General features: G+C 35.5%; 1 protein-coding gene across 1 annotated transcript; it reads right to left on the bottom strand.

The window, feature by feature from the left end:
- Nucleotides 1-7,029: 7,029 nt before the first annotated feature.
- Nucleotides 7,030-8,779, bottom strand: LOC149148046 (disease resistance protein RPS5-like). Its single transcript, XM_089442057.1, has 4 exons — nt 8,678-8,779; nt 8,392-8,590; nt 7,416-8,254; nt 7,030-7,293 (listed from the first exon to the last, which is right to left on the bottom strand). The coding sequence occupies exons 1-4, from the start codon at nt 8,777-8,779 to the stop codon at nt 7,030-7,032; spliced, it is 1,404 nt and encodes a 467-aa protein (XP_089298183.1).
- Nucleotides 8,780-27,048: the final 18,269 nt, after the last annotated feature.

The raw sequence follows: 27,048 nt of genomic DNA, 5'->3' as shown, positions 1-27,048 counted from the left end.
ATCGAGGCTTCTGCAATAAGAGTTGTCAAGTAATGAACCATCCTATAGAAAAACCACCATCTTTCAGAAATTTCATGTTCGGTTATCCATTACTTTATAGGATGGAGGTTGAGACATTGAATGTGTTCAAAAGTTGATCAAACAACTTGACCTTACTAACACATAAGAATTGATGTTTTAGACAAAGGGGCTTCTAGTTTAAGTGCCACCAACCCTTTTATGACCAATAAAAACACACAAGAACTAATGTTTTGGAAACTGGAGTTTCCATTTTAAGAACCACCAACGCTTTTTATAACCCGAATAGAAAATGACTTCAACTCACACAAATACATTTCAATATTATTGTTTCCATTAGATTTGTAGTGTTCGGATATCGATCTCTACATAAACAATATCACAATATTTTATTAGTTCAAATCTAGAATGAGAAATGACAACATTACACGTGCATGTCGCAACTATACATCTTGCACCATCTGATAATCTCGAGAACCAACATTCAAAACATGTAGACATTGCTCTCAATTGTAGATCCACACTAGATCAAACCAAATCTATGTCGATCCAACTTCTTCAAAAGTAGATCTCCTCTTCTTTTGAAAATATTTTTCCACAATGGAAATTCACACAACAGCAACATTAGATCTTTGCAATTCTCCTTTTCATGCAATTATCCACAATCCACACACAAATCAAATATTCACACAAAAGACTCACACAAACAATAGATCAAACACTCTATTAAACTAATCTATGTACAAAGGAGTATCATGGCCAAAATTTCATGATCTCAATCCCTCTCGTGAGAAAGTCAGGGTTAAACCAACTCTGATACCATGTTACAAAAATTGAGAGAGGAATTACACACAACACAAAACCACACCTAGATATTTTATTGATCACAACAGTTACACATATATAGGACATAAATTTTTGACTTCCACACTTCTAGATCATGACTAAAACTCATACATAGCAAACAACAACTTCTAGATTGACTCTTGGAAACTCTCAATGATAACTCATGACCACACATGGAAGCATTACTTCCAATAATAGACACATCCATGTTTTTGGGATATATATTCCTTGATACATATATGTATGTATGTATCAATGTACCTTACATATATTTTTTCAATATATGATTTTTTGGATTAATAATTTTGTTTTTCAAAATAGAATATGCTAACTACATTTTTTGAAGTTTAGATTTCTTTGAGGAAATGAACTTCATCTAAAAGTTGTTTTTTTAAGAATGAGAAATCATCCTTCTGCATTATGTTTATATTACATGAAATTCTCTACAAATTTTTTATTATTGCAGTGTTTGACTCACAATAGACATGATGGAGTGTAATAATAGGTGTTAATGTGGACCAAATTCTACGAAATGGGAACTTCAAAAAGGCCTCCATGTTGCATTGGAAGTCTTTAACATAGAAGAGTGAGAATAGGTTGTGAGAACTCCTATGAAATCCCAAGGTACTAGTGTGATTTTATTTGTGCGAGCATTTCTTCCATCTTCGTAATTATGTTGTTTGTAACTTTCAAAAAGGTTATATACATGTTCATACACTATCTTCCTCTATGGATAATGACAATTAAATTAATTGCCAATGTCAAGGAGAATAGATAAATATCATTTCAATGTGGATCATCCTCTTGTTCCTCAAGAAGATCACTTTGTACTTGATGGTTTAAAAATGTCAAATGTTGTTCATTTCATTACCACTTGTCATTTAGCCAAAAGCGCCTTGTTCTATTCAAAAGAAATTTAAGGCAATAAATATTGTTATATATAAAGGAAAGAAAATATAGAAGACATACAATAGAAAACTTTGGACGTGAATTATAAATGGCATTGTGATAAATGATTATCTAATAATCCGTGAGATGTATGCTTAGATAAGTGAAATATAATCAAGATGTTATTTTGTTGGTAGCTATGAAGGCCACTTAAATAATATACAAGGTTTATACATAAATTTAAAAAAGAGAGAATTTTTCATATAAGATTGTATGTAGGCCATGACATTGAATTTGGTGAACAATTTACATTATTATTACAAGTATATCTAAGAAAATAGAGTTCCTCCTATTGATCCAAGAATTTTCAAATTCCTTTTTTTGAGCAAAAATACATATGCAGATCTTGTTCTTTAATGGAACAAAAAAAATATTTGAAGCTTTGGTTTATATGTCCAACTTAATATTGTATTTCATATTGATAAATTAGTATAGTTTCATAATTATTTTCTAACCTTTAGGTTGTAAAATTAATCTATCTTCAATCGTTTCTTGCCGCTCTAATATAGCCATAACATGATACAAATAGTGAAAAATAAGGCACACGATACATTACTTTTACGTTTGAAAGACTTAGTTTAAATTGACTTCTTTAGTGATAAAGTTGAATGTCTCACTTCATTCATTAAACTTATTTACATATTTTATGAAAAGATGGGCTATCTCCACATCTTCATAGAAAATATACCCAAAGAGTTTTCTATTTTTATTTTGAATGAGGCCATAAAGATTATCCCATTTACATATGAAGCGAACAAAGTTCCTTCTATAGATTAATTACTCCAGAAAACTTGGAATATCAAGATATCCATTAAGGATATAAATATTATATTAAATAAGTGAATAAGAAAGAGAATGAATGATTTACAATGAGAATAGGAGACTTGCTTATATATCAGGCAAGTGTCTCTTCATGGAGATTCATGTCTCAATTAGACATGCCTCTTCAACCTAATTACTATCTTAACTAACTATTATTTATGATTATTATCTTTTACATTATATTTATATTATTTATATATTTTATTCGTTACAATGTCTCCTTCCTCAAAACACTTTGTCCTCAAAGCTTGTCGATGAAAAAGGCTTGATCATTTTTTCGGCTTCGAAAGTCTTTCTGTCTCAAAATAGTCATCCTCATCGATACAGGTTGATATGATCTTCTTAGTGACAAAAAAAATGGCGCACTGAGAAGGGATCATACTATCCCAAATTAATCTTATGTATAGCATTCTAATCACTAAAATTTTGTAATGACTTGTCAACATAAGACAGAATTGATGTTACGTCATTATTCTCTGAAACATTAATTTTTTGTCTACGGTTTGAATGGTCCTGATATAGAGCTTGGTTGATTTGTCTATTCTCATTATTCATATGCTGATATAAAGTTTTTAGATTTTATTTTGGTGAAGATGTTGTTGAATTGGTTATGGAAAATTCACTTGGGATGTCCATTGTCTAAACTACAACATCTACGTGTGTCATTTCTTCAACTGACTTGTCTTCTTGAGTTTTCATATACACTGGATCAGTATTCATTCCCTTATTTTCAACTTGAACTGTTGTGACTGGAGATTTCGATACTTCTTCTTGAGTGACTTGTTCCAACTTATCTTTTAATGCTTTCTTATCCTCCTAAAGTTTATTAGTTTGATTGAGCAGACTTTGATTATGGTTTCTCATATGTAAAAGTTCTTTGGTTTTTGATTCATCAACCTTATTTTCAGTGTGTTGAATTTTAAGTTTTTCATCTTTTAGATCTATAATTTGTTCTAATAAATTTTTATTAAGGTTTTTTAAACGTAAATTTTCCTCTTCTTGTTCTGATAAATGTTGCTTTAGTTCTTTCTTTGAGACTTTAGTCTTCTTCACTTGTGCTAATAATTTTTCGACATGGTCCTTGAGACGAGAAATTTATTTGTCCTTTTCCATTATTTCTTTGTAATGTATATCCACAAGATTTTTATGTTCACGTTCTAACACTTCCTTGCTTTGTTGAATTTTGGCTATTTTGTCATTCTCTTGATCTTTTAGCTGCACTTTCTCAGTACACTGGATAACATCATTCTGTGGAAGTGATGATGGATGTAGAGAATAGAAGAAGGAATCCATTCTCTTTCTCTCCTTACCCTGCTGCTCAATTATTTTAATTAATTGTTCTATATCTCTTGCGATTGATTGTTTTTGTTCCTTACTCAGGGATTCCATATTTTTTATTTTTCTTCACTTCTTTTAACTTTGTATGGATTTTTTTTTGTTAACTTATTTTATCTTCCTTTTATATATATATATTATATATATTCTCCCTTACTGTAGATTGTTAAAAACATGAATACCCTTTTATTAAAAAAATACTCATTTATATTGGTGCCCTCTATATATGTATGTATTTATTTATATTAAGACCCCTTTTCAAAATAACTTTATTATCTTAAAATAATAATAGTTTCACTTCTTTTTTTTTAATAATAAATTGTTCCCTTTTTTATATACTTAATTACTCCCTTGATAACTTTTTAATGTCACCCCACTTAATAAATATAAAGCTCATGTCTTTCCATATGACACGGTCACGATGTTCACAATACTTTTTAAGTAAAAAGTAATACCATACCTTTTAACTTTTAAAATACCATGGGATATAACCATGAGTTGTTTTTAAAACCACGGGATTCTCCACGTAAAAAGTAATATGTATTCCTTTTATTTTTTTCTTTTACTTTTTTTCTCTTCTTCTTTTTTATTTTATTTATATATATATATATATATATATATAGAGAGAGAGAGAGAGAGAGAGAGAGAGAGAGAGAGAGAGAGAGAGAGATTTTGTTTTATGGCCAAAGGCTAGAAAAACGGAGAAACTCCCAATATGTAGTGAAATGCTTCAAGTATCACAACAACAAGGTTGATTGATTTGAAGGTCAAAGACCTGGATCAGAGAATGAGCTCTGTGCACCAGTTAAGCAACCTAGAGGACTGAACTGCTCTGATACCAAATGAAGTGAACAAAGTTCCTTCTATAAATTAATTACTCCAGAAAACTTGGAATATCAAGATATCCATTAAGTATATAAATATTATATGAAATAAGTGAATAAGAATGAGAATGAATGATTTACAATGAGAATGAGAGGCTTGCTTATATATCAGGCAAGTGTCTCTTCATGGAGAGTCATTCCTCAATTAGACATGCCTCTTCAACCTAATTACTAGCTTAACTAACTATTATTTATGATTATTATCGTTTACATTATATTTATATTATTTATATATTTTATTCGTTACAACATCCACAAATGTTCTTCTTCTATACAATTGCTTGTAAAATATAACTACTCATATGTTTTCTCAACGTCAAAGGTTTGAGAAAAGAAAAACAATACGATACTTATAAATCATCAAAACTATGAAATAAAGCATATAGAATCTTCATAGGTGTATTCTTAGAAGTAATGGGGAGCATATTATAAACTTGAAAAATGAAATAAGAAAACAATAGAAATACATGTAGATGTCAAAGAGAATGGCCACAAATGCAATACTCTACATGGAACACAAATCATGAACCATACCACTTGAGTTAAATTCCTTCGACTATTATTTAAATAAAATGAAAGATATAAAAACATCAACGTTTTAAATTATAATATAAAATAAATATAATTTTAAAATAATATTGATCAATATATTATTATTATAAAAACATTTAAATAAATAAAATTGTATTTTCAAATATTTATTTATTTATATTAATAAGCAAAATAATATTGTATAAAGAATTTTTTGGAAGAAGTTATATTGAAGATTTTGGTTCCAAACGCGTCGACCAAAATCTTCAATGTGAATTCTTCCCAAAAAATCTTTATACATTATGATATGGATCACAGAAACTTGATTTCGAATAAACAAAATAATACTGCACTTTATTAAAATTCAATTTTTTTCTATCATTATTTTAATAGATGAAAATCACAAATCTAATTAATTTTTTTATCTCTTATTAAATTTAAGAAATTATTAAATACAAGCATGTTTTTTTAGATTTTACATATAAAAATTTGAATCCAATTTCCTTTCCAAATATTAAGTATTCTAACATTCTATATGAAACAAATTCCTTATGTAAATAACACATCTAAATATAAACAAGTTCTTTATATTTTGAATGCAATGTGAAAAATATAAATACACATTAAATATGATAAATTTAAATACACATTAAATTTTATTTCCGCATATTAATTCCTCTAGCATTTTAGATTAAACAAATGCTCATAAATAAATAAAATCATTTATATGGAGTTAATAACCTATTAAAAAAAGTTATAAAATATTAATTAAGATAGAAAAATTAATAAAATCATTTTTATAGAGTTGATAACATATTAAAAAATTTATAAAATATTAATCAAGATAGAAAAATTAATAAGAAGTAATATGATTTATGTATAAAATAATTAAATTATTTTATTAAAATACAAAATAAAGTGTAAAAACATAAATTAATATTAAATATAATATTTAAAATATTTATTAAAAAATTTAAATGAAAAACTTAATAATAATAAATGAGCTGGAATAATAATACTTTCTTTAATTATTCATTTACATATGACATTCTCATATTTTCTTTACTTCTCAATAACATTTATTATAAATGTTATTATTATGATAATTTTACCTTTTCTTCCAGGCAAAATTTTATGTTACGATCTACCTGAATGGATCTTTCCCATACATCAGGCGTCAATTTCTATGGTTTTTAAATTTGATAGCTTCTCGATTCCTACCGGCAATCTCTTGAGTGCGTTGCAATACTCTATCCGCAGGAATTGAAGTTTGGGCATTGTACCCACCGTCCACACAACATTTCATGTTGAGGAGAAGCTTGATATACTCTCTAACACCGGCAGGTTCCATATCTCCAAGCGCACCAACATCAGAAATCCACCAACGCTTCCCCTAATCCCCAAGTCCCTCACTTCATATAACATCTCTAATCTCAATAACCTTAAATTAGGCAATCTCTCCAATGGTGGAAGCTCTTCCAATTGGTCACAATCAAACAAGAATAGTTGCTCCAGTCATTCAAAGTCACAAATACAATTGGGAAAACTTATCCCTTGATAACTGAAGAGACCAAATGTCTGCAGGTTCTTCATGTTTTGCATGTCTAGAGGAAGATCCTCCATTACCTCTACTACATGCTCTTTCTCAAATGACAGTACCAAATGCTTCATTTGCAACCAAGTTCCCATTAAACCCACTTTTATTCCCGACCTTTTTCCGTCTACTGTCTTTCCTGCTTTGACACTTATACAAAGGTCCATCAAATTTGGAAAACTTGTAAAATCCTTCAAACTGCACATATCGCTCTCGCCTTCGTCCACACCCAGCACAACCTTTACCATTACCAAGAAAAATCCTAGCTTGTTTAATGACATAGGTTGAGAGATACCAGGTGGAATCCCCACTAAGCTGTCACAAACATTTAGATCTAAATGCTTGAGATTTTTCAGCTCTCCTATTGTACATGGAAACGATTTTAGCTCTCAACAGTGTCGAAGATGCAAAAATTGCAATCGAGAAAGATTGCATACCTCAGCGCACAGATTATTGATGTTGGTGCGATTCAACCCTAGAAACTCAAGCTGTTTGAGTTGCCACATCGACTCTAGCAACAATGTTTTATTGGTGTAGCTAAGATCCAAAACCATTATAGAGGGGAGATTGGGTAAGAAGCCATTTGGAACTTCTCTTAAACCCTCATTTTGGGCTAAGATCAAAGTTCCAAGTGTTGCTGGACATCTGAAATCTGTGGGCAGAAATGTAGTATCATTATAATAGCGAATTGCTATTCTCTTACAATCGTCCATCACTTTTTCTGTAGGAAACCGGTCCAGATTTTGACTTGTTCTAAATAAACATTTCTCTTCCTTTTCACCAATATGGAGCACCATATTACGAAGAATGTCGTGAATTTTTATCCACTCCTTTTGGCCAGTAAGCATCGACATGACAGTATCATTGCTAACATGCTCAAACAAGCAACGTTCTACTAAAAGCTTTACATACCTGCGTCCTGCGTCTCTACTACTAACCAATCCCTCCCCTATCCACATCTCCACCAATTGCTCCACCTCAATCTTTGCATCTTCGGCAAAGGCACCACAATATAGAAAACAGTTATGTAAGTTACGATCGTTCAAATGATCGTAACTCCATTTGAGTCGCCCATAGAGATCTTCATCAATGCCACTATACATCTTTAGAAAATCAGGATCTACATTTTTCATTTGAGTTAGAGAAAAACTCCACTCATCAGCAGAAGTATTACCCCTCATTGCTGTTGCGACAACATTTATCACCAGCGGTAAACCTTTACACTCTTTTGCAATTTTTCTAGCAATATCCTCTACAATTTTTGTAGGAGCATGGCCTGCATTGAAGGCAACTCTGTCAAACAATCGCCATCCTTCTTCCATGGATAGGGGTTTATCTGTATGGAGTAGTCATCATTTGCCCCCATTTTTCGAATCACTTCTTTGCTGTGGGTAGAGATTACCACTCTACTACCTTTATAATTGCCCAAGGGGATTCCCAATTCTTCTTCCATGTGGATTTGATTCCACACATCGTCCAAAATGAGCAGAAATTTCTTCTCCTTGAGATAATTAGAAAGTTCCCTCTTTCGCATGTCAAGAACAACAAAACTGCTCTCAGCATTAGAACTGTCGATCCCCAGGTTTAAACTGATTTCTTTCGCAATAACACTCTACAACTCCTGAATGTTAAACTTTTCTGAAACAATTAACCAAATCACGTTTTCAAACACATTACCTTTCTTGTGGTTGTTAAAGACCATTCTCAGCAATGCCATCTTGCCAATGCCACCCATGCCAATGACGCCTATTACCCGAAATTGATGATCTTCCACATCTTCAAGCCAATTATTCAGCCACATCTCCGTTGCTTTTATCCCTGAGCCCACAAAGCCAGACTCTGGTACTGGCTGAAGTAATGCCCCTGCTTCCACTGGCTCAAAAGAAACAATCCCTAGAGTAGAACTTCTGGTTGAAATGGAATTTTCAAGATCGTTGCGGTGCTCAATGATATTTAATTTTCATTCTCTAATTTTTCCACACAATCTGGGCTTGCAGAAGTGGCAATCTATGCAACCTTTCCATTTTTGGGAGACCTGTATGACGCTTTCCGCATCTTGCAGGGAAAGTCGGAGCCTTTCCAACCCATCATTCAGAGGGGGAGGGATACTTCTTTGCTAATGTTGAAATTGGTTGACCGTGTCATCTAAGAAGACTTTAACACTACTTATCTTTTCTTGCAGAAACTGTGTGTTTCTATCCAAGTGAATAACATCATCTATGGGTTGGACTAGTGGAGAAATAACAACGCTGCTTATGATGTTGGCTACTGCTCCACTGTAAAAGGCCTCCATGGCCTTTTCAACGACAAAGCACAACAAAGGGAAAAAGCAGAAACAATATGGAAAATAGATTTCGCAAATAGAGAAAAATCACAAGCAATATGAAAAAGCAGTAGATATTTGCAGACGAAATAATATGTATGGAAGGCAAGGTGAATAGGTACAGCAATGAATCCAATTAGTATAGAGTGAGAAGTGGTCATTTCTCCTTATTTTCTTTGGGCAGAGTGTGATCGAAAAAAGGAAAAGTGAGAATAAAACATCTAGACATGGACAAGGAAGGAAGGAAGCAGTATGAGTGTGACCAAGGAAAAGAAAAAGCAAGAGAGTTGAAAACCATGAAGGCACATGAGTGTGACCGAAGAAAGAAAAGGGGGAGAATAATAAATAGGCAAGGCTAGCAATGCAATGGAAAACAAACTTGCAAACAGAGCAAAAGTAGAACGAATATCGAAAATAAACTTGCAAAATAGAGCAAAACATAGCAAAATAAACTTGCAAACAAAACAAAAGCAGAACGAATATCGAAAATAGAAGCAATATGAAGAAGCAGTAGATATTTATAGACAAAATAATATGAATGGAAGGCGAGGTAAATAGGCCCAGGAATAACCCAAGTAATATAGGGCGAGCAGTGGTCGTTTCTTTGTTTTCTCTGTTTCCGCAGAGTGTGAGGGGAAAAAAGAAAAAGTGAGAAAAAACATCTTAGGAATGTAGCAGTATGAGTGTGACCGAGGAAAGAAAAAGCAGGAGAGTGTGACAGATGGAGGCAAAGGAGGAGAATAAAAAATAGGGAAGGCCAGATAATAAAACCAAAAATGCATGGTTCAATCATTTCACAATCGCACAACTTCTCGTCCAATTTTTTTTTGGAATTCCAACCTCAAATTTCGTGCAGATTTGAATTGTACAAATACCATTTCATGAACAGACTTAATAGGTGGCAATTGTGATTTCATGAAAAAAATTGTTCAAATATCTCATTGGAGTCACGAGGTAAATTCTCCTATTAAAAAGGACTTAAACCGTTTCCGATTATGCTAATTTGACCATGACTTACATAACTATATTCCAATGTATTGTAAAAAATATAAAAAAAATCACATTTTCTTTAATTATCTTATGACATTTCAAAATGAATAAAGTATTTGGAAAATCTGATATTAAAAATGTCATTTAAACAATATAAAATTATAATTTAACTAACCATTATATCAAAGAGTTTGAAAATAAATATGATTGAAATATTTCTCAGCCAAAAATGGTTATTTCAAGGTGTATTTCAAGAACCAATAGATTAAAAGTTATGTAATCTAAGTACTGTAAAATAATAATTTAGCTAACTATTACATTTTTTAATTATTTCTATCTTTCTCAAAATGAAATGTATTATTTTTTAGTTGATAATTTATTTTTTATATGTAATTTGTTATTTTATATGATGTAATATGCTATTTGATAGTATATATGACAATTTTATAATTGTATCATTCTAGAAATTGAAATTTAATATAAATTTTAAAATGCAAGACAATTAAATAAAAATTCAAAGATACAAAATAATTAAATACAAAAAAAAGAAAACTAAAAATATAGGGTATATTAAAATTTTCAGTTAAAAACATATTTGATTTGTTAAATATTTTATATTTTGAATATGTTATAACAACATTAAGTAGGAATATAAAAAGAGTTTTGAAGTAAAATCTTTATCTACCCTGCAAAATCGTTTATAAATCTTTGTGAATTAATACAGGTCCGTACACACTACTGTTTAACATGACAATAATCTTCATCCATCATTACACTTTTCTGAGCACACGAAACAAGGCAAGAGATTGCATGGCTAATTGTCAAAATTCAATTCCCCAACTACTCCATGAATCTCTGTATCAGTTCATGAGATCAAAATAAGTCGGTCCTTGTTGTTGCCTCCCTCTACTTTTGGTTTAAAGTAAGTGACATCTATCCTTTCCCAACATCAGTCTCTGCACGAGTTCCCGTACGCATATGTCATTTTAAGTTATGTAGACTACTCATATAGCCTTAAGTTATGTGTAGTACTCATATAGCCTGTTACATGTCAATCCTAGCTGTTGTTGATTGTCCAACTACTTGGTGTCATATCATATCTTTTTTCAACTGAAAGAGATAGCCAACTACTTGGTTTCATATCATATCTTTTTTCAACTGAAAGAGATAGCACCTGGAGCAGCTCTCACGCTTACATAATGCTTTTTATCAAAATAAATCATATCTATCCTTGCCCTTGCTCAGTTTCTCCATAAAGCATCAGTCTCTATACATAGTGATGGAGTACATATGTCATTTTATAGTGGAAGTTGTACATTAAATTGTACAATACAAATTAATAGTGAAGTACATTTGCCATCATTACATAATAAGAGGTGAAAGAATTGAACCAATAGTATTTTAGATAAATGAATTTAAATATGGTTTAAAAATAATAAATTTGAATTTTAAACTTTGGAAAAGTTTCATAAATTTTTGGACAACTTAGATTTAATGTCAACATCAATTTTTTTTTAATACGTTATTACCCTGCTACAAGGAATAATAAGGTTTTCCATAATATATTTAATAAAAATATTAAAGGGATATGAGGACAATGTTAAAAAGTAAAATATATATTTTTCATAAATATTTTTTATTATTTAAAATTAAAATTGTTTCTTAAAATTAAATTACACACACACACACACACATATTAAATTTCTCTTTTACATATAGATTATTAATACTTTCCTAGTAAGGGATTATAACATTGACCAAAGTGTATTGGTTGTGCATAATTTGATATTTTTTTTGTATTTTTAATCAAAATTTCATGAAAATTCTTAATATTTTTGTTGTTTTATAAATTCAAAAATAATTTTGCAATTTTCTAGAAATCTTATTCTTAGTTTTCTATTGGCTCAACAGCCTCTGATAGGGCATAATTCCCTGGGTGGAGAGCATTTTATTTTTAGTATTTATCAGTCCCTGACAATTCATTAATTATCAATCCCTGTGGAGCTTGTTTTAACCGAACACCATTGATTATGCCATTCTCATAAACTCTGATGGATATCAACAAAAATTTACCACACAAAGTCTCCAAATATTCAAGAATATAGTCAGTCGCAGGCTCTCGACTACTGATTAATTATGAAATATAATAACATACTCTACTACCAATTCATCTATACTTGTGAAGGATGAAGAATGTTATGCTTTCAAATCCTTTACCTACTATTATATTTTCCAAATCAAACAAACTACAACAAAGCTATTTAAAAATGCCTATTTGTACTACCCAAAAGATAATCATGGAACCACCTACCATGGTCATTTCCTTTGCTTCTAAGCTTGCATTAAAATGATACCTAGATGAAGTATATTGAACTCAGCATCATTTCTTGTCATTGAACCAATTACATTCTTTTTTTTATTTGTAATATTCCCTTTTTTGTATATGGTCAAAATGGACGGAATCCACCCATGGTATTTACCATGGATTTTCCAATCGCATCTCCCCATCGTATTTTCCTTCATTTTTCGAGAGAAAATAATAAAATAAAGTTTCTAGTGAGTCCATCAAGCCTATACAGGGGATAGGAACTAGGCATTCGGATCATTCGGAGTTTGTCTATCTTATTATGCTTTGTTCGAAACTTGGTGGTGCCAGTTCTAAGTTGATCCCGGGATGAAAACCCCGTAGTGACATTTGAGTGGTGGATCCATTCAAGTTTCACAAGTGGGCTTCAGCGTCTTGTGTTTTTCTTGTGTTGAGCAACCATCCATGCCATCTATAGGGGTTCCAATCTTATTGTATGGGCATGTGTTATTTTCTTCAGCTAATAATATAAATAAAGGGCTGCAATTCTAGATCCCATCTGTGTTCTTGTTCTTGTTGAAGGTTTACTTTAATCAGAATGCTAAAGTGCGCTAGATTTGTTAAAATTTCTAACGTTTGGGATATTACAGTGGTATCAGAGTTATGCATCCTTCCAACCTAAAGTTGTTTTTATTATAGATCGAGGGTCAGGAGAAACTAGTCTTCAGTGATTCTCCATAATCACCCTAGCCAATAACTTGCCCAATTTCGGTGGTTTTCTATAACTACCACCTAGATCTGAATCAAGTAGAAGTCAATTTTAATAGGTGAAAACCTTTGTCATGAAGGATGAAAGGCCACTATTATGATTATAAAGGAGGTGAATTATGGTTTTATTCACCTATGCAACATTTGAGGGCTGACGAGACCTTCAAACTGTACAGGCCACACATCATGAGGTTGGACAGATCCATTTGGATTGCCTAGGCAGGCCAATGTTCTCTACATATTGGGTATTGACTCATCGTGTCCCTCCATGAGTGTAGAGTCAATGGCACTTCTCTAATCACGTATATATTACTATGAAAGAAAGAAAAAAATGGATCGTGAGGTTGGAGGACAGTTGCATAATAGTCAATTCTATGATATTCTCACATGGAGGTTCGAGGTCGAAGAACATTCCTTGCTGAAGTGCCTAAAACCTTGGGGTTGTTCACGCAGCGTGTAGGTAGAAACCACAAAAGAGAACACTAGGTTGTGGGGTTATACACCTATCTACAGATTTGTAGGTCATGAGGCCATATCTAGCAACGCTAGGTCAAATAGTGGAGCAATCCATTGATTGCAAGGTGAAGCCATCATAGTTGTTGATGGGAGTTTGTTATAATGTAAAGGCCATATGGTGTATATATGAATCAAGGATCATTTTATACATGAAATTTGGGTTGCAGAGGCTGAAAGGTAATTCATTGATATACACAACCATGAGTTTCATTGATTTACACAACCATGAAGCACTGAAGGCAAGAGTTATTTCCGTCATTGTCAATACTCTGGTATTCCATTGGTTGTGAGAGCCTCAACAACTAGTGCAGGAGTACTTAGATGAGGGAGGTGGCCTTTGTTGGAATTATTTCAAAAGAATGAGATCGACATTGGATATGGAGCAGTTGGCGATTGAAGGTTGATTGCAGTGTGGGACAACTCTTGGATCATGCTCGCAGTAAGCCCAGAAAGAGATTCAACTACTAGGTTAGGGTTCAAGGCTGATGAGTGTGGACGTGCAAAAGCAATCAAAGGATGAAGAAACTAGGATCACAGGCATAGGGAGGAGTGAAGATCGAGATCCAAGTGGGCACAGGTCATTCCATGAACAATATTACAGTGGTATCTTGTGAATACACATTGATTATGTGACATCCTTGTTCTTGGTGGGAATTTTATAGCAAGAGGAGGTTGGACTCAAGTGTACAAAGGATTTCTTTCGGACGGAAAATAAGTGGGACTAAAAATATTGAATTATTCAACCAAAATAGAGAAGTTTCTTGAGATTCGTATTCTATTGAAGCACATTCAAATCATTATGTTAGTAATTATAGCGCCATGTATTGTATGGCGAGGTCTTTCATTTGCTATTTTATGAAATTTGGTTATAGCCTTATCTATGGACTACATATATTTCAGGAGGCAAGGCGAAGTCAGTCCTTCCTTGGACAGTGCACTTGAAAGTCATTGTAGGAGTCATTGAACTATTAGATTACATGCATAGCGGCTTTCCACGACCTGCCATTCACAAAGACATGAATTCTTGCAGTATATTGCTTTTCGAAGAGTTTGAACCACAATAACAAAACATTTCAATGAAATCAGTGCGGATTTTATGATAGTTGCCATATTTTAGGCTGGAAAGGTGGCTACCAACAACTTCAAATATCACTTGTAGCAATGGATTCAGAAGATTTTTGTATGTAAGCATCTTCCTAGTTTCAACCAACCATTTTCAGATTAAGGCTACCAATTTGTAACCATACTGCTTAATAATTGTGAGTGTAGTTGACAGGTTAAATAAAAAAGAAGTAAAGGGAGAATAATTTCTAAGTTTGTGGCTATAATATGTTTGGGTAAAAATATGATTAACAGAATCTCCCTATGAAGAATTAGTATGGGAGAAGATGGATCGTCTTGAAGAGACTTTGGAAAACACCTAGAAACTTCTTGACGAACTAGTGAGAATATATGGTCCTTTACACAAAACTACCTCTTTAGACCAAAATAATGATCAAAGCAAAGTAGTAGACCTTTCTCGAAAAGAGTCTATGATAATTTGTAGCAGAAGCACCCATGGGAAGCGAATGAAGGGCAGGGAAGAGGGGCTAAGCTCTTTGCACTTGGATCTGAATTGTAGAAAACAAAGTCAGCCATAGACCTTCATAAGTTTGAGGAACTAGACACATGTTTGTCCAAGGTGGGGCAACCAGAATCAGAGAAACTTAATTGGGCTCCAAAGCCATCCATGCTTGCATTAATACAACCCAAACTTTGGGAGCATCCTTGTGAAGAGGTTAGGCTCACAGTTGCCTCTTGTCTCAGTTGGATCATAGCTTTAACATCGCCTCTACCACCTTACAATAATGATATCATGATAGAGATATTGCAGCTCATAGTAGAAGCCCTTCAAGGGTTGAACAACATCATGCTTCCTGGTTTTTAGAAGCAGTGAAAAATTATAGAACTCATGGTAGAGTTTAGCTTTGGCACATTCATGTTGAATCTGGAATGTGAGGACTTAAACCTTCAGGTGTTCTAGAAATTTTACACCAGCATTACATTAGCTCATCCAAAACGTGTCAAAACAAGCATGCAAAAGATTATTTCATTGTTTTTAGAAGGAGATGCCAACATCTACAAGATACTAAGATCCAAATTGTGTATCATTTGGAGAAACGAACTAATTGTATCATCAGCTGCCTATGATTTAGTTGAAAAGTTGGCCATGCAAAACATAAAGTTTCTCAGAAGAGTGTTGACTAGGAAGGAGCTAAAGAGGATTGAAGGAGGAAGCAAGAACAAAGAAAATAAAACCTGTAGCAAGAATGAACTAAGAAGGAGAGAACTATGCTTTATCTATAAGGGATCTTGGGCACTTAACCATTCATGTCCAGGTGAAAGGAAGGAGGAAAAAAGGACAAAACAAAAAGAGATTCCTTCAGACCATGAGGATTCATCTAAAGGATCTGAGCAGTCAAGTACAGATGGTGAGTAACAACACAATGTTATTCATAGAAACTTGCAGGACAAACTGATGATAATCAGTCAACTTAATGAAATACATGAGGAATGGAAGGAGGTAATTCTTCCTAATGATGTGGTCGACTCTCATAGAACTAGGTCCATCCATGAATACTATGAGCAAGAAATTATAAATAAGATTCCACCAGTACATCCATGTTTGAAAACTAGAGAGGATGGAAAACAAATTGTCCCCACCAGTGAAGAATGTCAGGAAGAAGACATTCAAGGAGACTTAAACGAGAAACCCGTAACGGTAAACCAAAATGTTGAGCATGATCATGAAGGGGAGCATGACAGACATAACATGCAAGATGAACCATTCCCAGAGAGCTAGTCAAAGGCTCAAGTTAAAGTGGTGGTCATAGGGCATCCGATGCAGACATGTACAAAGATATTCAACAGGGCACCATAATCAATAGTAGAGGACTTTCGAGAAATATCACACATTTCAAGATAGATCCTATGATGTTAAATCAGATAGTTAGGGCAACTCGAGACACTATATTATAGGAGAATAGAAAAATTGATGAGCTCATAGGGGTATGTGCTGAGTTAGCAGCTAAACTGTCTAGTGTAGAGGAACGTCTCAAGTCCCTCACTAGGTAGTAGGAGGAATACAATTGGGAGTTTCATAGCAGCTCTCTACAAGAGTACATAGATAATGCTTGTAGCACTACCAACCCACATGTATACATTGGGGATATCATAGTAGAGTTCTACAAATGGATCTGTATATTTTCCTGTAGATTCACAAGCTCATGTAATCTACTAAAACAAGAGACAAGAATCTACTTCTAATCTTTATAGCAGAAGAAAATAAAGATCTAGCAAAAAAATAATAGCAAGAGGAAGAAAATCAATGGAACATAACACAATAAATATCCGAGGAAAGACACAACTCAAAACCCCACTATCTATATTGCATTAATCATAAATCCAAAATGATAATGTAATGCTTGTTCTCCCAACAACAATCCAAATACTCAGTAAATGTTGAGATTGCAACAAGATGATGGAGCTTAGTGAAAAGAGTCGCCTTCACTAAGTGGGCCCGCAGGCTATTTTTGGCGCAAGTCTATTTTTTAGACTATGTCTATTTTTAGACATATGGATCATGTCTATGGATTGCAGGTTGTTGTTTATGGATGATTGATCAAGTTGGGAAAAAATAGATGGACTTCTATTTTTGATGAAAGTGTGAGTGATCACAGTGTGAGTGATCAAAGTCTATTTTTAGACTGGCTGTTGAAAATAGAAAAGTCAAATATTATTATCTCACAATAATATTTGGACTATAAACTTAATCTTATTCTCTTGGAGCACTTCAGTTTGAGCTACAGAGGTGGCACATGCAGCTGTCAGAAGGAAATACGTTTTTCTTATGAGTCATTTGAGTTGTTGCATGCATGACTTCAGTTAGAACTCAATCAGTTGAGTTTGGTGGAGTTGATTGTGGAGTTGATGGAGTTGTGTTCAGTTTAGCTTTGTTAAACTGGTTGTATTTAGTCTAACTGGAAAATAGACTAGAGATGAGTTGGGTGAATTAGTTATTAATTAATTCACAAGTTATTAACTCATAATACAACTAATGGATACATCAGTTAACTCAGTTGCATGTCATTGCATGTTCAGTTCAACAGGGACAGGTGGTAGAGAATCAGATTGTATCAGTTGTGACTATAGTTGTGCATCAGATCTTGCACAATCAAGGGATTGAGTATGCCAATGAATTTGCTCACGTATTTTCCACATTATAGCTTGTGCTCACGTCCAACAAAGTGTGAGTGACTATTTTGCAGGTGAAAAACGAGTTTGGTGAGCCATTCTCATCAGTTCTTGAGCAGGTATTGAGCAGTGGAGGCAGGCAAGCAGTGGAAGAGATTTAGAGATCAGATCTGAGTTGTATTGTGTGTAACAGAGGTGGAGATACTTGTGAGAAGTATTATGCTGTGTAATGTTGCATGACTCAATCATTAATATACAGATAGTTGGCTTTTTAGCGAGATGCTTTCCCCGGGTTACATACTGTGTTAATGTGTGAATGCTCTTGATGTTTTATTGTTATTGATGCTGCTATATTGATGATCAACGTAGAGGAGCTTATGTATTGTGTATGTATTCCTCAATATTACATGATCAGGATAATCTCTGCTGAATATGTGTTAAATTATTCAAAATTTATACATGGTATCGGAGCTGTTGATCATCAGATCTATTATTTAGGAAGTGTTTACATTCTATTTCTTCAGGGAGAGTCTGTAATCGGGCCAGGTAGCCTCTGGATTCATCCTTCCTTTGGAAGGTGAGATATCCAGTGAATGCCCATACAATCAATCTCTGTACGAGAAATATTTTGTTCTCACGAATCTTAGATCCGAGGCGGTTGAGTTGGTTGCTGGTGGAATTCGAATTTGCAGCAGTGTTTTCTTGGTAACAACGCAGCAATGTCTTTCAACGGATTGCGATTGGAGTATGCTCTTGAGGGCAGCTCAAACTATATTGCATGGAAGGACAGGATGGAGGCAGTATTGGATGATAACAGGCTGAAGGAGTTCATAGATACGGATATCCCAAAGCCTACTGATGTTGCTGAGGCGGAAGTTTGGTAAAAGAAGACCGCAAAATGTCAAAGGATTCTGTTGGAGGGCGTGAAGGATCACATTGTGTCCAGCCTCCATGGAAAGGCTACTCCATATTTGATGTGGAAATCATTAACAGAATTATTCCAAAGCAAGAGCGATCAGAGGAAGCTGGCGCTCAAAGATAAACTCAGAAACATCAAATGCGAGAAGGGTGACAGTATTCCCAAGTATCTCACGAAGTTCCCTCAGTGTCGAGATGAGCTGGGAAGTGTGGGGGTTACTATCGATGATGAGGACTTGGTGAGCTTGGCTCTCCTTGGTCTTCCGAAGAGTTGGCATTCCTATCAGGACTCTGTCAATGGTCGGGAGAAGTTGCCAGGATGGGAAAGACTATGGTCAGATCTTGTGCAGGAGGAGATCAAGCGGAGTACCAGGGATAGATCTTCGTCAAAGGGAGCTGATGAAGAGAATTGTGCTTTGGCTGCTAAAGCAAAGAAAGGGAAGAGCAAGAAAGCTTCTCAGTCTGGTACGAAAGGCAAGAAGCAGGATATGTCCAAGGTGAAGTGTTTTCACTGTCACCAGCACGGACACTATGCCAAAAATTATCCGCAGAAGAAGAAGAACAAGCAAGCTGCTGGATCTGTATGGGGAGAGGCCTTAGCTTCTCAGTTTGAGCTTGATTTTTCATTGATCGCATGCTTGGTTTCAAGTGTGAGGGTATCAGTGTGGTTCTTGGACAGTGGTGCGTCTTTTCACATGACGGGAGATAGAGATTTATTCTCTGATCTGGAGGACAAAGATCTTGGAGTGCACATCGAGATGGCCGATGATGGTAGATACAGTGTGACCGGTATCGGTACCATTTCCTTTGAGAGGGAGTCTGGTAAACCCTTTGTATTGAAGGAAGTCATGTATGTTCCAGGATTGAAGAAGAATCTCATCTCAGTGGCGATGTTAGAAGACAAGGGGTATGATGTTGTTTTCAGCGAGGGAAAGGCCTTCCTGCGCAGCAAGACAACTGGTGAGACCCGGAAGATAGGGGTTCGAGTGAGGAACCTTTATCAGTTGCATGTAGATGGATGCGTAGCAATGGCAGGCAAGGCAGAAGGATTGGTGAGTCGGGATGATGGTGACTTGTGGCACAGGAGATTGGGTCACCTTCACCATGGAGCCTTGAAGATACTGCAGCAGATCACTACAGGGCTTCCTAAAGGCACACTTGCGCAGTCAGATCAGTGCAAAGGGTGTACTTTGGGGAAGTTTGTGAAAGCCACCTTTCACGAGAAGGATAGTCGCGCCACGACGATCCTTGAGAGAATTCACACAGACGTGTGTGGACCTTTCTCAGTTGCTTCGACAACAAAACATGGGTATTATGTGATTTTTGTTGATGATTTCTCTCGTAAGTGCTGGATCTTCTTCATGCAGAAGAAGAGTGAGACATATTCAAAGTTCTGTGAATTCAAAGCACTGGTCGAGAAGGAGTCGGGGAAGAAGGTGAAGGCTCTTAGGAGCGATAATGGTGGTGAATACATATCGGATGATTTCAAGGATTTCTGCAAAACAGAAGGGATTCGTAGAGAGCTCATAGCTCCCCATAACCCACAGCAGAACGGGGTAGCTGAGCGGAAGAACAGAATGATTGTGGGTGCTGCACGGGCAATGTTGCATGATCAGGGCCTACCCCTTCACTTGTGGGCGGAAGCATGCAATACAACAGTTTATGTGCAGAACCATTGTCCTCATAGGATACTTGGCATGAGTACACCTGAGGAGACTTATTCTGGTAAGAAGCCTGATCTTTCTCATTTGAGGATTTTTGGTGCTAACGTTTACATGCATGTGACGAAGGATGTCAGGAAGAAGTTGGAGCCAACCGAAGAGGTTGGGATATTTGTGGGGTACACTGATACGCCCCACAACTATCGTGTGTATTTGCCAGACAGTCGTAAAAATGTTGTGCGACGGGATATAAAATTTCAGGAGGAGAAAGACATGAAGTGTTTACTTGAGAGGGAGCTACACTTGCATGCACATGATCAGCTACTTGTTCCTAAGGATGAACTTCAGGATGTGGATCAGCCACAGGATGAGGTTCATGGAGTGGATGATTCCACTCATGCAGCACCAACCATCAGAAGGTGAAAGCGCTTGACAGAAGCTGAGCGACTGGCTCAAGATGCAGAGAAAGTTGTTGGACCACCTACAACCCAACGCAGGTAGAGACAGTCACCTGATCGGTACACTGGATACATGGCTCTTATGAGCAAGTGTGTTGTGACTGAGCCATCCTCTTTCGAGGAAGCTGTGGAGGATCCCGCATGGGTAGACGCCATGGTGGAAGAGTATGATTCTATTGTCAGAAACAGTGCATGGGAGATTGTTCCTAGACCGGAAGGGAAATCAGTGGTGGGTTCGAGATGGATCTACAAAGTTAAGTAGGCAGCTGACGGGAGTGTTGAGAAGTACAAGGCAAGATTTGTTGCCCGAGGCTTTTCACAGATTGAGGGGATCGATTATGAGGAGACCTTTGCACCTGTCGCAGGGTATTCTTACATATGGACGATTCTTGCTCTCTCAGCGCAGATGGATGTGAAGACTACGTTCCTCAATGGAGTCATTGAGGAGGAGGTGTACATTGAGCAACCCGAAGGCTTTGAAGTCTTCAGCAGCGAGTCACATGTGTGCAGGCTCAAGAGAGCGCTGTATGGGTTGAAGCAAGCACCATGTGCTTGGTACACATGGATAGATAGCTATTTCACAGGACTTGGATTCTCCAGATTGTAGTGGAGGGTAAGTTGCTTATCATTGTACTATATGTTGATGATTTGATTCTAACGGGTGATGAGCTGTTGATACTGTCATGCAAGAAGGATCTTGCTACAGAGTTTGAGATGAAGGATTTGGGCCTCCTTCACTATTTCCTGGGATTGTAAATATGGCAACGCAGTGGTGGACTGTTTGTTTCTCAGGGAAAGTATGCTCGGGAGATACTGGAGAAGTTCAACATGCATGGCTGCAAAGCCTATTGATACTCCTCTTCCTGGAGGTTGGAGGAAGGAGGATGCCACTTCGGGAGAAGAAGTGGATGCCACTGTTTATCGACAGTTGGTGGGGTCGCTGATGTATTTGGTCAATACACGACCTGATATATGCTATGCAGTTAACCAGCTTTCACAAGCTATGGTTAAGCCTACCAAGCTCTTCTGGAAGGCGGGCAAGCATGTATTGCGCTACTTGAGGGGCACATCGGGATCTGGTTTATGGTACAGACAGGAGGATGAGGTGAAGCTATGTGGCTTCACGGATGCAGATTGGGCAGGGAGCCCAACGGACAGAAAGAGCACATCAGGAGGGGTCTTCAGTATTGGATCGACAATAGTTTCTTGGTACAACAGGAAGCAGAGATCCGTGGCACTCAGTTCAGCAGAGGCCGAGTATATGGCAGCAAGTTTGGCTGCATGTGAGGCTATATGGATGAGGAAGATCCTAGTTGGTTTGTTCGGTTCTCATTTGGATCCTACTGTGATTTACTGTGATAACCAGAGTTGCATTAAACTCTCCGCTAATCCTGTATTTCATGATAGATCTAAACATATTGACATCAGGTACCATCATATTAGAGATTGTGTGCAGCGGAGGATCATGTTACTTTCGTACATTCCAACGGAGGATCAGGATGCTGATATTCTGACGAAGGCTCTCACCAGGAGCAAATTCGAGTACCACCGAGGCAAGATAGGGGTTGCTGATAATCTATATCTTTTCGAGAGGGAGTGTTGAGATTGAAACAAGATGATGGAGCTTAGTGAAAAGAGTCGCCTTCACTAAGTGGGCCCGCAGGCTATTTTTGGTGCAAGTCTATTTTTTAGACTATGTCTATTTTTAGACATATGGATCATGTCTATGGATTGTAGGTTGTTTTTTATGGATGATTGATCAAGTTGGGAAAAAATAGATGGACTTCTATTTTTGATGAAAGTGTGAGTGATCAAAGTCTATTTTTAGACTGGCTGTCAAAAATAGAAAAGTCAAATATTATTATCTCACAATAATATTTGGACTATAAACTTAATCTTATTCTGTTGGAGCACTTCAGTTTGAGCTACAGAGGTGGCACATGCAGCTGTCAGAAGGAAATACTCTTTTCTTATGATTCAGTTGAGTTTTTGCATGCATGACTTCAGTTAGAACTCAATCAGTTGAGTTTGGTGGAGTTGATTGTGGAGTTGATGAAGTTGTGTTCAGTTTAGCTTTCTTAAACTGGTTGTATTTAGTCTAACTGGCAAATAGACTAGAGATGAGTTGGGTGAATTAGCTATTAATTAATTCACAAGTTATTTAACTCATAATAAAACTAATGAATACATTAGTTAACTCAGTTGCATGTCAGTGCATGTTCAGTTCAACAGGGACAGGTGGTAGAGAATCAGATTGCTATCAGTTGTGACTATAGTTGTGCACCAGATCTTGCACAATCAAGGGATTGAGTATGCCAATGAGTTTGCTCACGTATTTGCCCACATTATATCTTGTGCTCACGTCCAACAAAGTGTGACTGACTATTTTGCAGGTGAAAAACGAGTTTGTTGAGCCATTCTCATCAGTTCTTGAGCAGGTATTGAGCAGTGGAGGCAGGCAAGCAGTGGAAGAGATTTGGAGATCAGATCTGAGTTGTATTGTGTGTAACAGAGGTGGAGATACTTGTGAGAAGTATTATGTTGTGTAATGTTACATGACTCAATCATTAATATACAGATAGTTGGGGTTTTTAGCGAGATGCTTTCCCGGGGTTACATACTGTGTTCATGTGTGAATGCTCTTGATGTTTTATTGTTATTGATGCTGCTATATTGATGATCAACGTAGAGGAGCTTATGTATTGTGTATGTATTCCGCAATAATACATGATCAGGATAATATCTGTTGAATATGTGTTAAATTATTCAAAATTTTTACAGTAAAATCACTCTCCAACTCACAAGAAAACTCTTGGCTAACACTTAGCCAATTCTCCTGCTCTCCAAGTCCCTATTTCATTGCACAATTCCTATGGTTGATTAGGCCATCTTAAAGGGAAATCAGTGCATCCAAAACTACGCAATCCCTTCTAGGCTCAGTTCCTGATTACATGCAACATATGTACAACTCAGAAAAATCTACAACAAATAGTACATTGTCCTTGCACTCTAGTCTCAACAGGGTCTTTCTCAGAATTGACATGCATGATTTTTTGATGAGGGAATCTTCAATTTACTGGAGTAGCACTAGTTAATGCATTAGTGCACCAACTGACTGTTAACTCACTATTGGTTCCTCAGATAGTTTGGAACTAATTTAACAAGACTTGACTCAGTAAACTGAGTTAACTAACTAAAACTCATACTTAACTCATCTTGGACCCATATAATATAGGGAGAACATGTACATGACTTTATACATACTTCCAACTCGAAATTCCTAAGTTAACTAAGTAAACTCACTCTAGTTAACTATTACAAGTTTCTATGAGAATAAAATTCGATTTTAATTCTTAGTTTAATTCAAGGACAAATTAAACTGGAATTTCTAGATTCTATTTTTATCATTTCTTGTTGCTATGTTCAACACATGTTGGGTGATCGCGTAGAGCAACATGAGTTGAGCATTAGGCAACATCAACATGGTAGACTTATTCCATGTGTAGGAATTCATGCATTATATCCTTCCCATGAGATGGATTGGCGAGAGATTATGAGTTGGAACTCTATTGTTGGGATACTCTTACCCAAGGGAATATTGCAGTTTGGACCCTTAAACATGAAAAGTGATGGAGGGATGAGATCGTATCATAACCCACAGATCCCAGGAATTAGGTAGCATTGGGACCCAGGTGAATATATCGAGGGAAGGATTGGTTGGAGGATTGTTTGGGATCTAGGTATCCAAGGATCCATTCAGGATCATTTAGCATGGAGGCATGTAATAACACACTGGGTTGTATGGGATTCTGGCATCAATGGCCAAATGCTTCTATTGTGGATAGCAGTGGATTGCTTGAGGGCAAGTAATCTTTGGGCGGGAGGATTTGTAATATTCCCTTTTTCTGGATATGGTCAAAATGGACGGAATCTACCCATGGTATTTACTGTGGATTTTCCCATGGTATCTGCCCATGGTATTTTCCTCAATTTTTCAAGGGAAAATAATAAAATATAGTTTCTAGAGAGTCCATCAATCCTATAAAAGGGGATAGGAACTAGGCATTGGGATCATTCAGAGCTTTTCTATCTTATTATATTTTGTTCAGAACTTGGCTTAGCCAGTTCTAAGTTGATCCCAGGATGAAAACCCCGCGGTGACATTTGTGTGGTGGATCCATTCAGGTTTCACAAGTGGGCTTCAGTGTCTTGTTTTTTTATTGCGTTGAGAAGCCATGCATGCCATCTATAGGGGTTCCAATATTATTGTATGGGCATGTGTTATTTTCTTCAGCTAATAATATAAATAAAGGGTTTCAATTCTAGATCATATTTGTGTTCTTGTTCTTGTTGAAGGTTTACTTCAATCAGAACACAAAAGTGTGCTAGATCTATTAAAATTTCTAACGTTTGGGATATTACATTATTATTATTACCAACACCACCAGAATCATCATTCCTTTTAGCTACTACACCACACCAGCCTTATTTATCTTTCCCTTTATTTTTCTCGAATCGAGACTCCACCTACACAACAACACAAACGTATCCTTTTGCAACTTCGAGCATGTTATCACTCAGAGAAAACCCTAGTTTTGGGGGTAAACTCTAAGGTAACCTATAACCACTTTGGGACTGAAGTTGGCCCTTCAATCCAAAGGGGTATCTCTCCTCAAACTCAACTACCCTAGGTCACAACAATAGCAGGTTTGTTAAACGCTCTATGACCATATTAATGTGGAAGTTGCTAAACTTTGTTGGAGTATGAGAAGAAATCATAGGGAAATGGAGTCAAATTTCAGTTAAGAATCTTTGGAGATTGGTTTGTAATGATTCAATGTTCCAAAGGCATGTGTTTCAACAATATCCTAGAAATTAATCACTTGTAGCATGAAAGGAAGAAGAGGAATACACTCAGAGCTTTAAACACAACGCATGATAATGATGAATTTTGTATTTAACTCATCAACTAGAAGGTGAATGTCTGAATATAAGATATAGAGCACTGTGACATGAATTTTGCATCTACTTATTGATTCATATGAGAAGTTTAAACACTCAATGAATAATAAAGAAAGAACATAACACTAAGAAACATACCAAAAATTTTGAAAAATGAATCTTTGGCACAAATCCGTTGTACTTTTTTCCAAATTTTCTTATATTAATAAAATGCACATTATTACAATAGGTTTTCTCTTCAAAGTTCAACACTATACATTACAGAAATGATAGTCTTTATAGACTACTTACAAATTGTTCAAGATCCAAAAATAATGGATATCAAACCTCTTCATATATTTATAGCTTACTAAATCAAATAATCAAGGAGATGAGATCTAACCCCAAGTCGAATTGATGAGGTGGCTCTCCAACTGATTGGGTTTTTTTTCTAAAAATAGAAAGAAAGAAAAAATCTAGCGAATTCTTGGAAAATAAGCTTCAAATCTCCATTATAAAATCTCAAAATGTGGTATATGTGAAAAATATGAGAGAGGTTTTTGTTAATGGGTCTGTAACCGAAAAAAAAATCTCTTAGTGTTTTCAAAGATTCATCCCCAGTTATTCAAAAATGGATTTTTGAAACATTGACTAAAACAGGAAAAATTGAATTGCAAAACCTTGACAAATAGGCTTCAAATATCCATTTGAATATCTCAAACCATTACACTTATGTAAAAACTAAAAGAGGTTTTTTAAAATAAGTTTATTACCAACAATTTTTTTTTGTTTGTTTTTGAAATTTAATTTCCAACTGTTCGGAATCTACGCCCAAAGTTACTGTCTTTTATAGGAAAAAAACAGAGTAAAACAAAATTTTATCACTGACAAATTAATTATCAGTGCTCGCTTGATCAAATGCTTGCTCTTTCAATGACATGTGCTCCATCAGTGCAT

The sequence above is a fragment of the Pinus tabuliformis genome, chromosome 9 (genome assembly GCF_031772625.1).
Source record: "Pinus tabuliformis cultivar Carrire ecotype Pingquan chromosome 9, CPIR1, whole genome shotgun sequence".
Lineage (NCBI taxonomy): Eukaryota > Viridiplantae > Streptophyta > Pinopsida > Pinales > Pinaceae > Pinus > Pinus tabuliformis.
The sequence above is the reverse complement of the archived record's forward strand: the minus strand, read 5'-3'. Positions and strand labels throughout refer to the sequence as shown.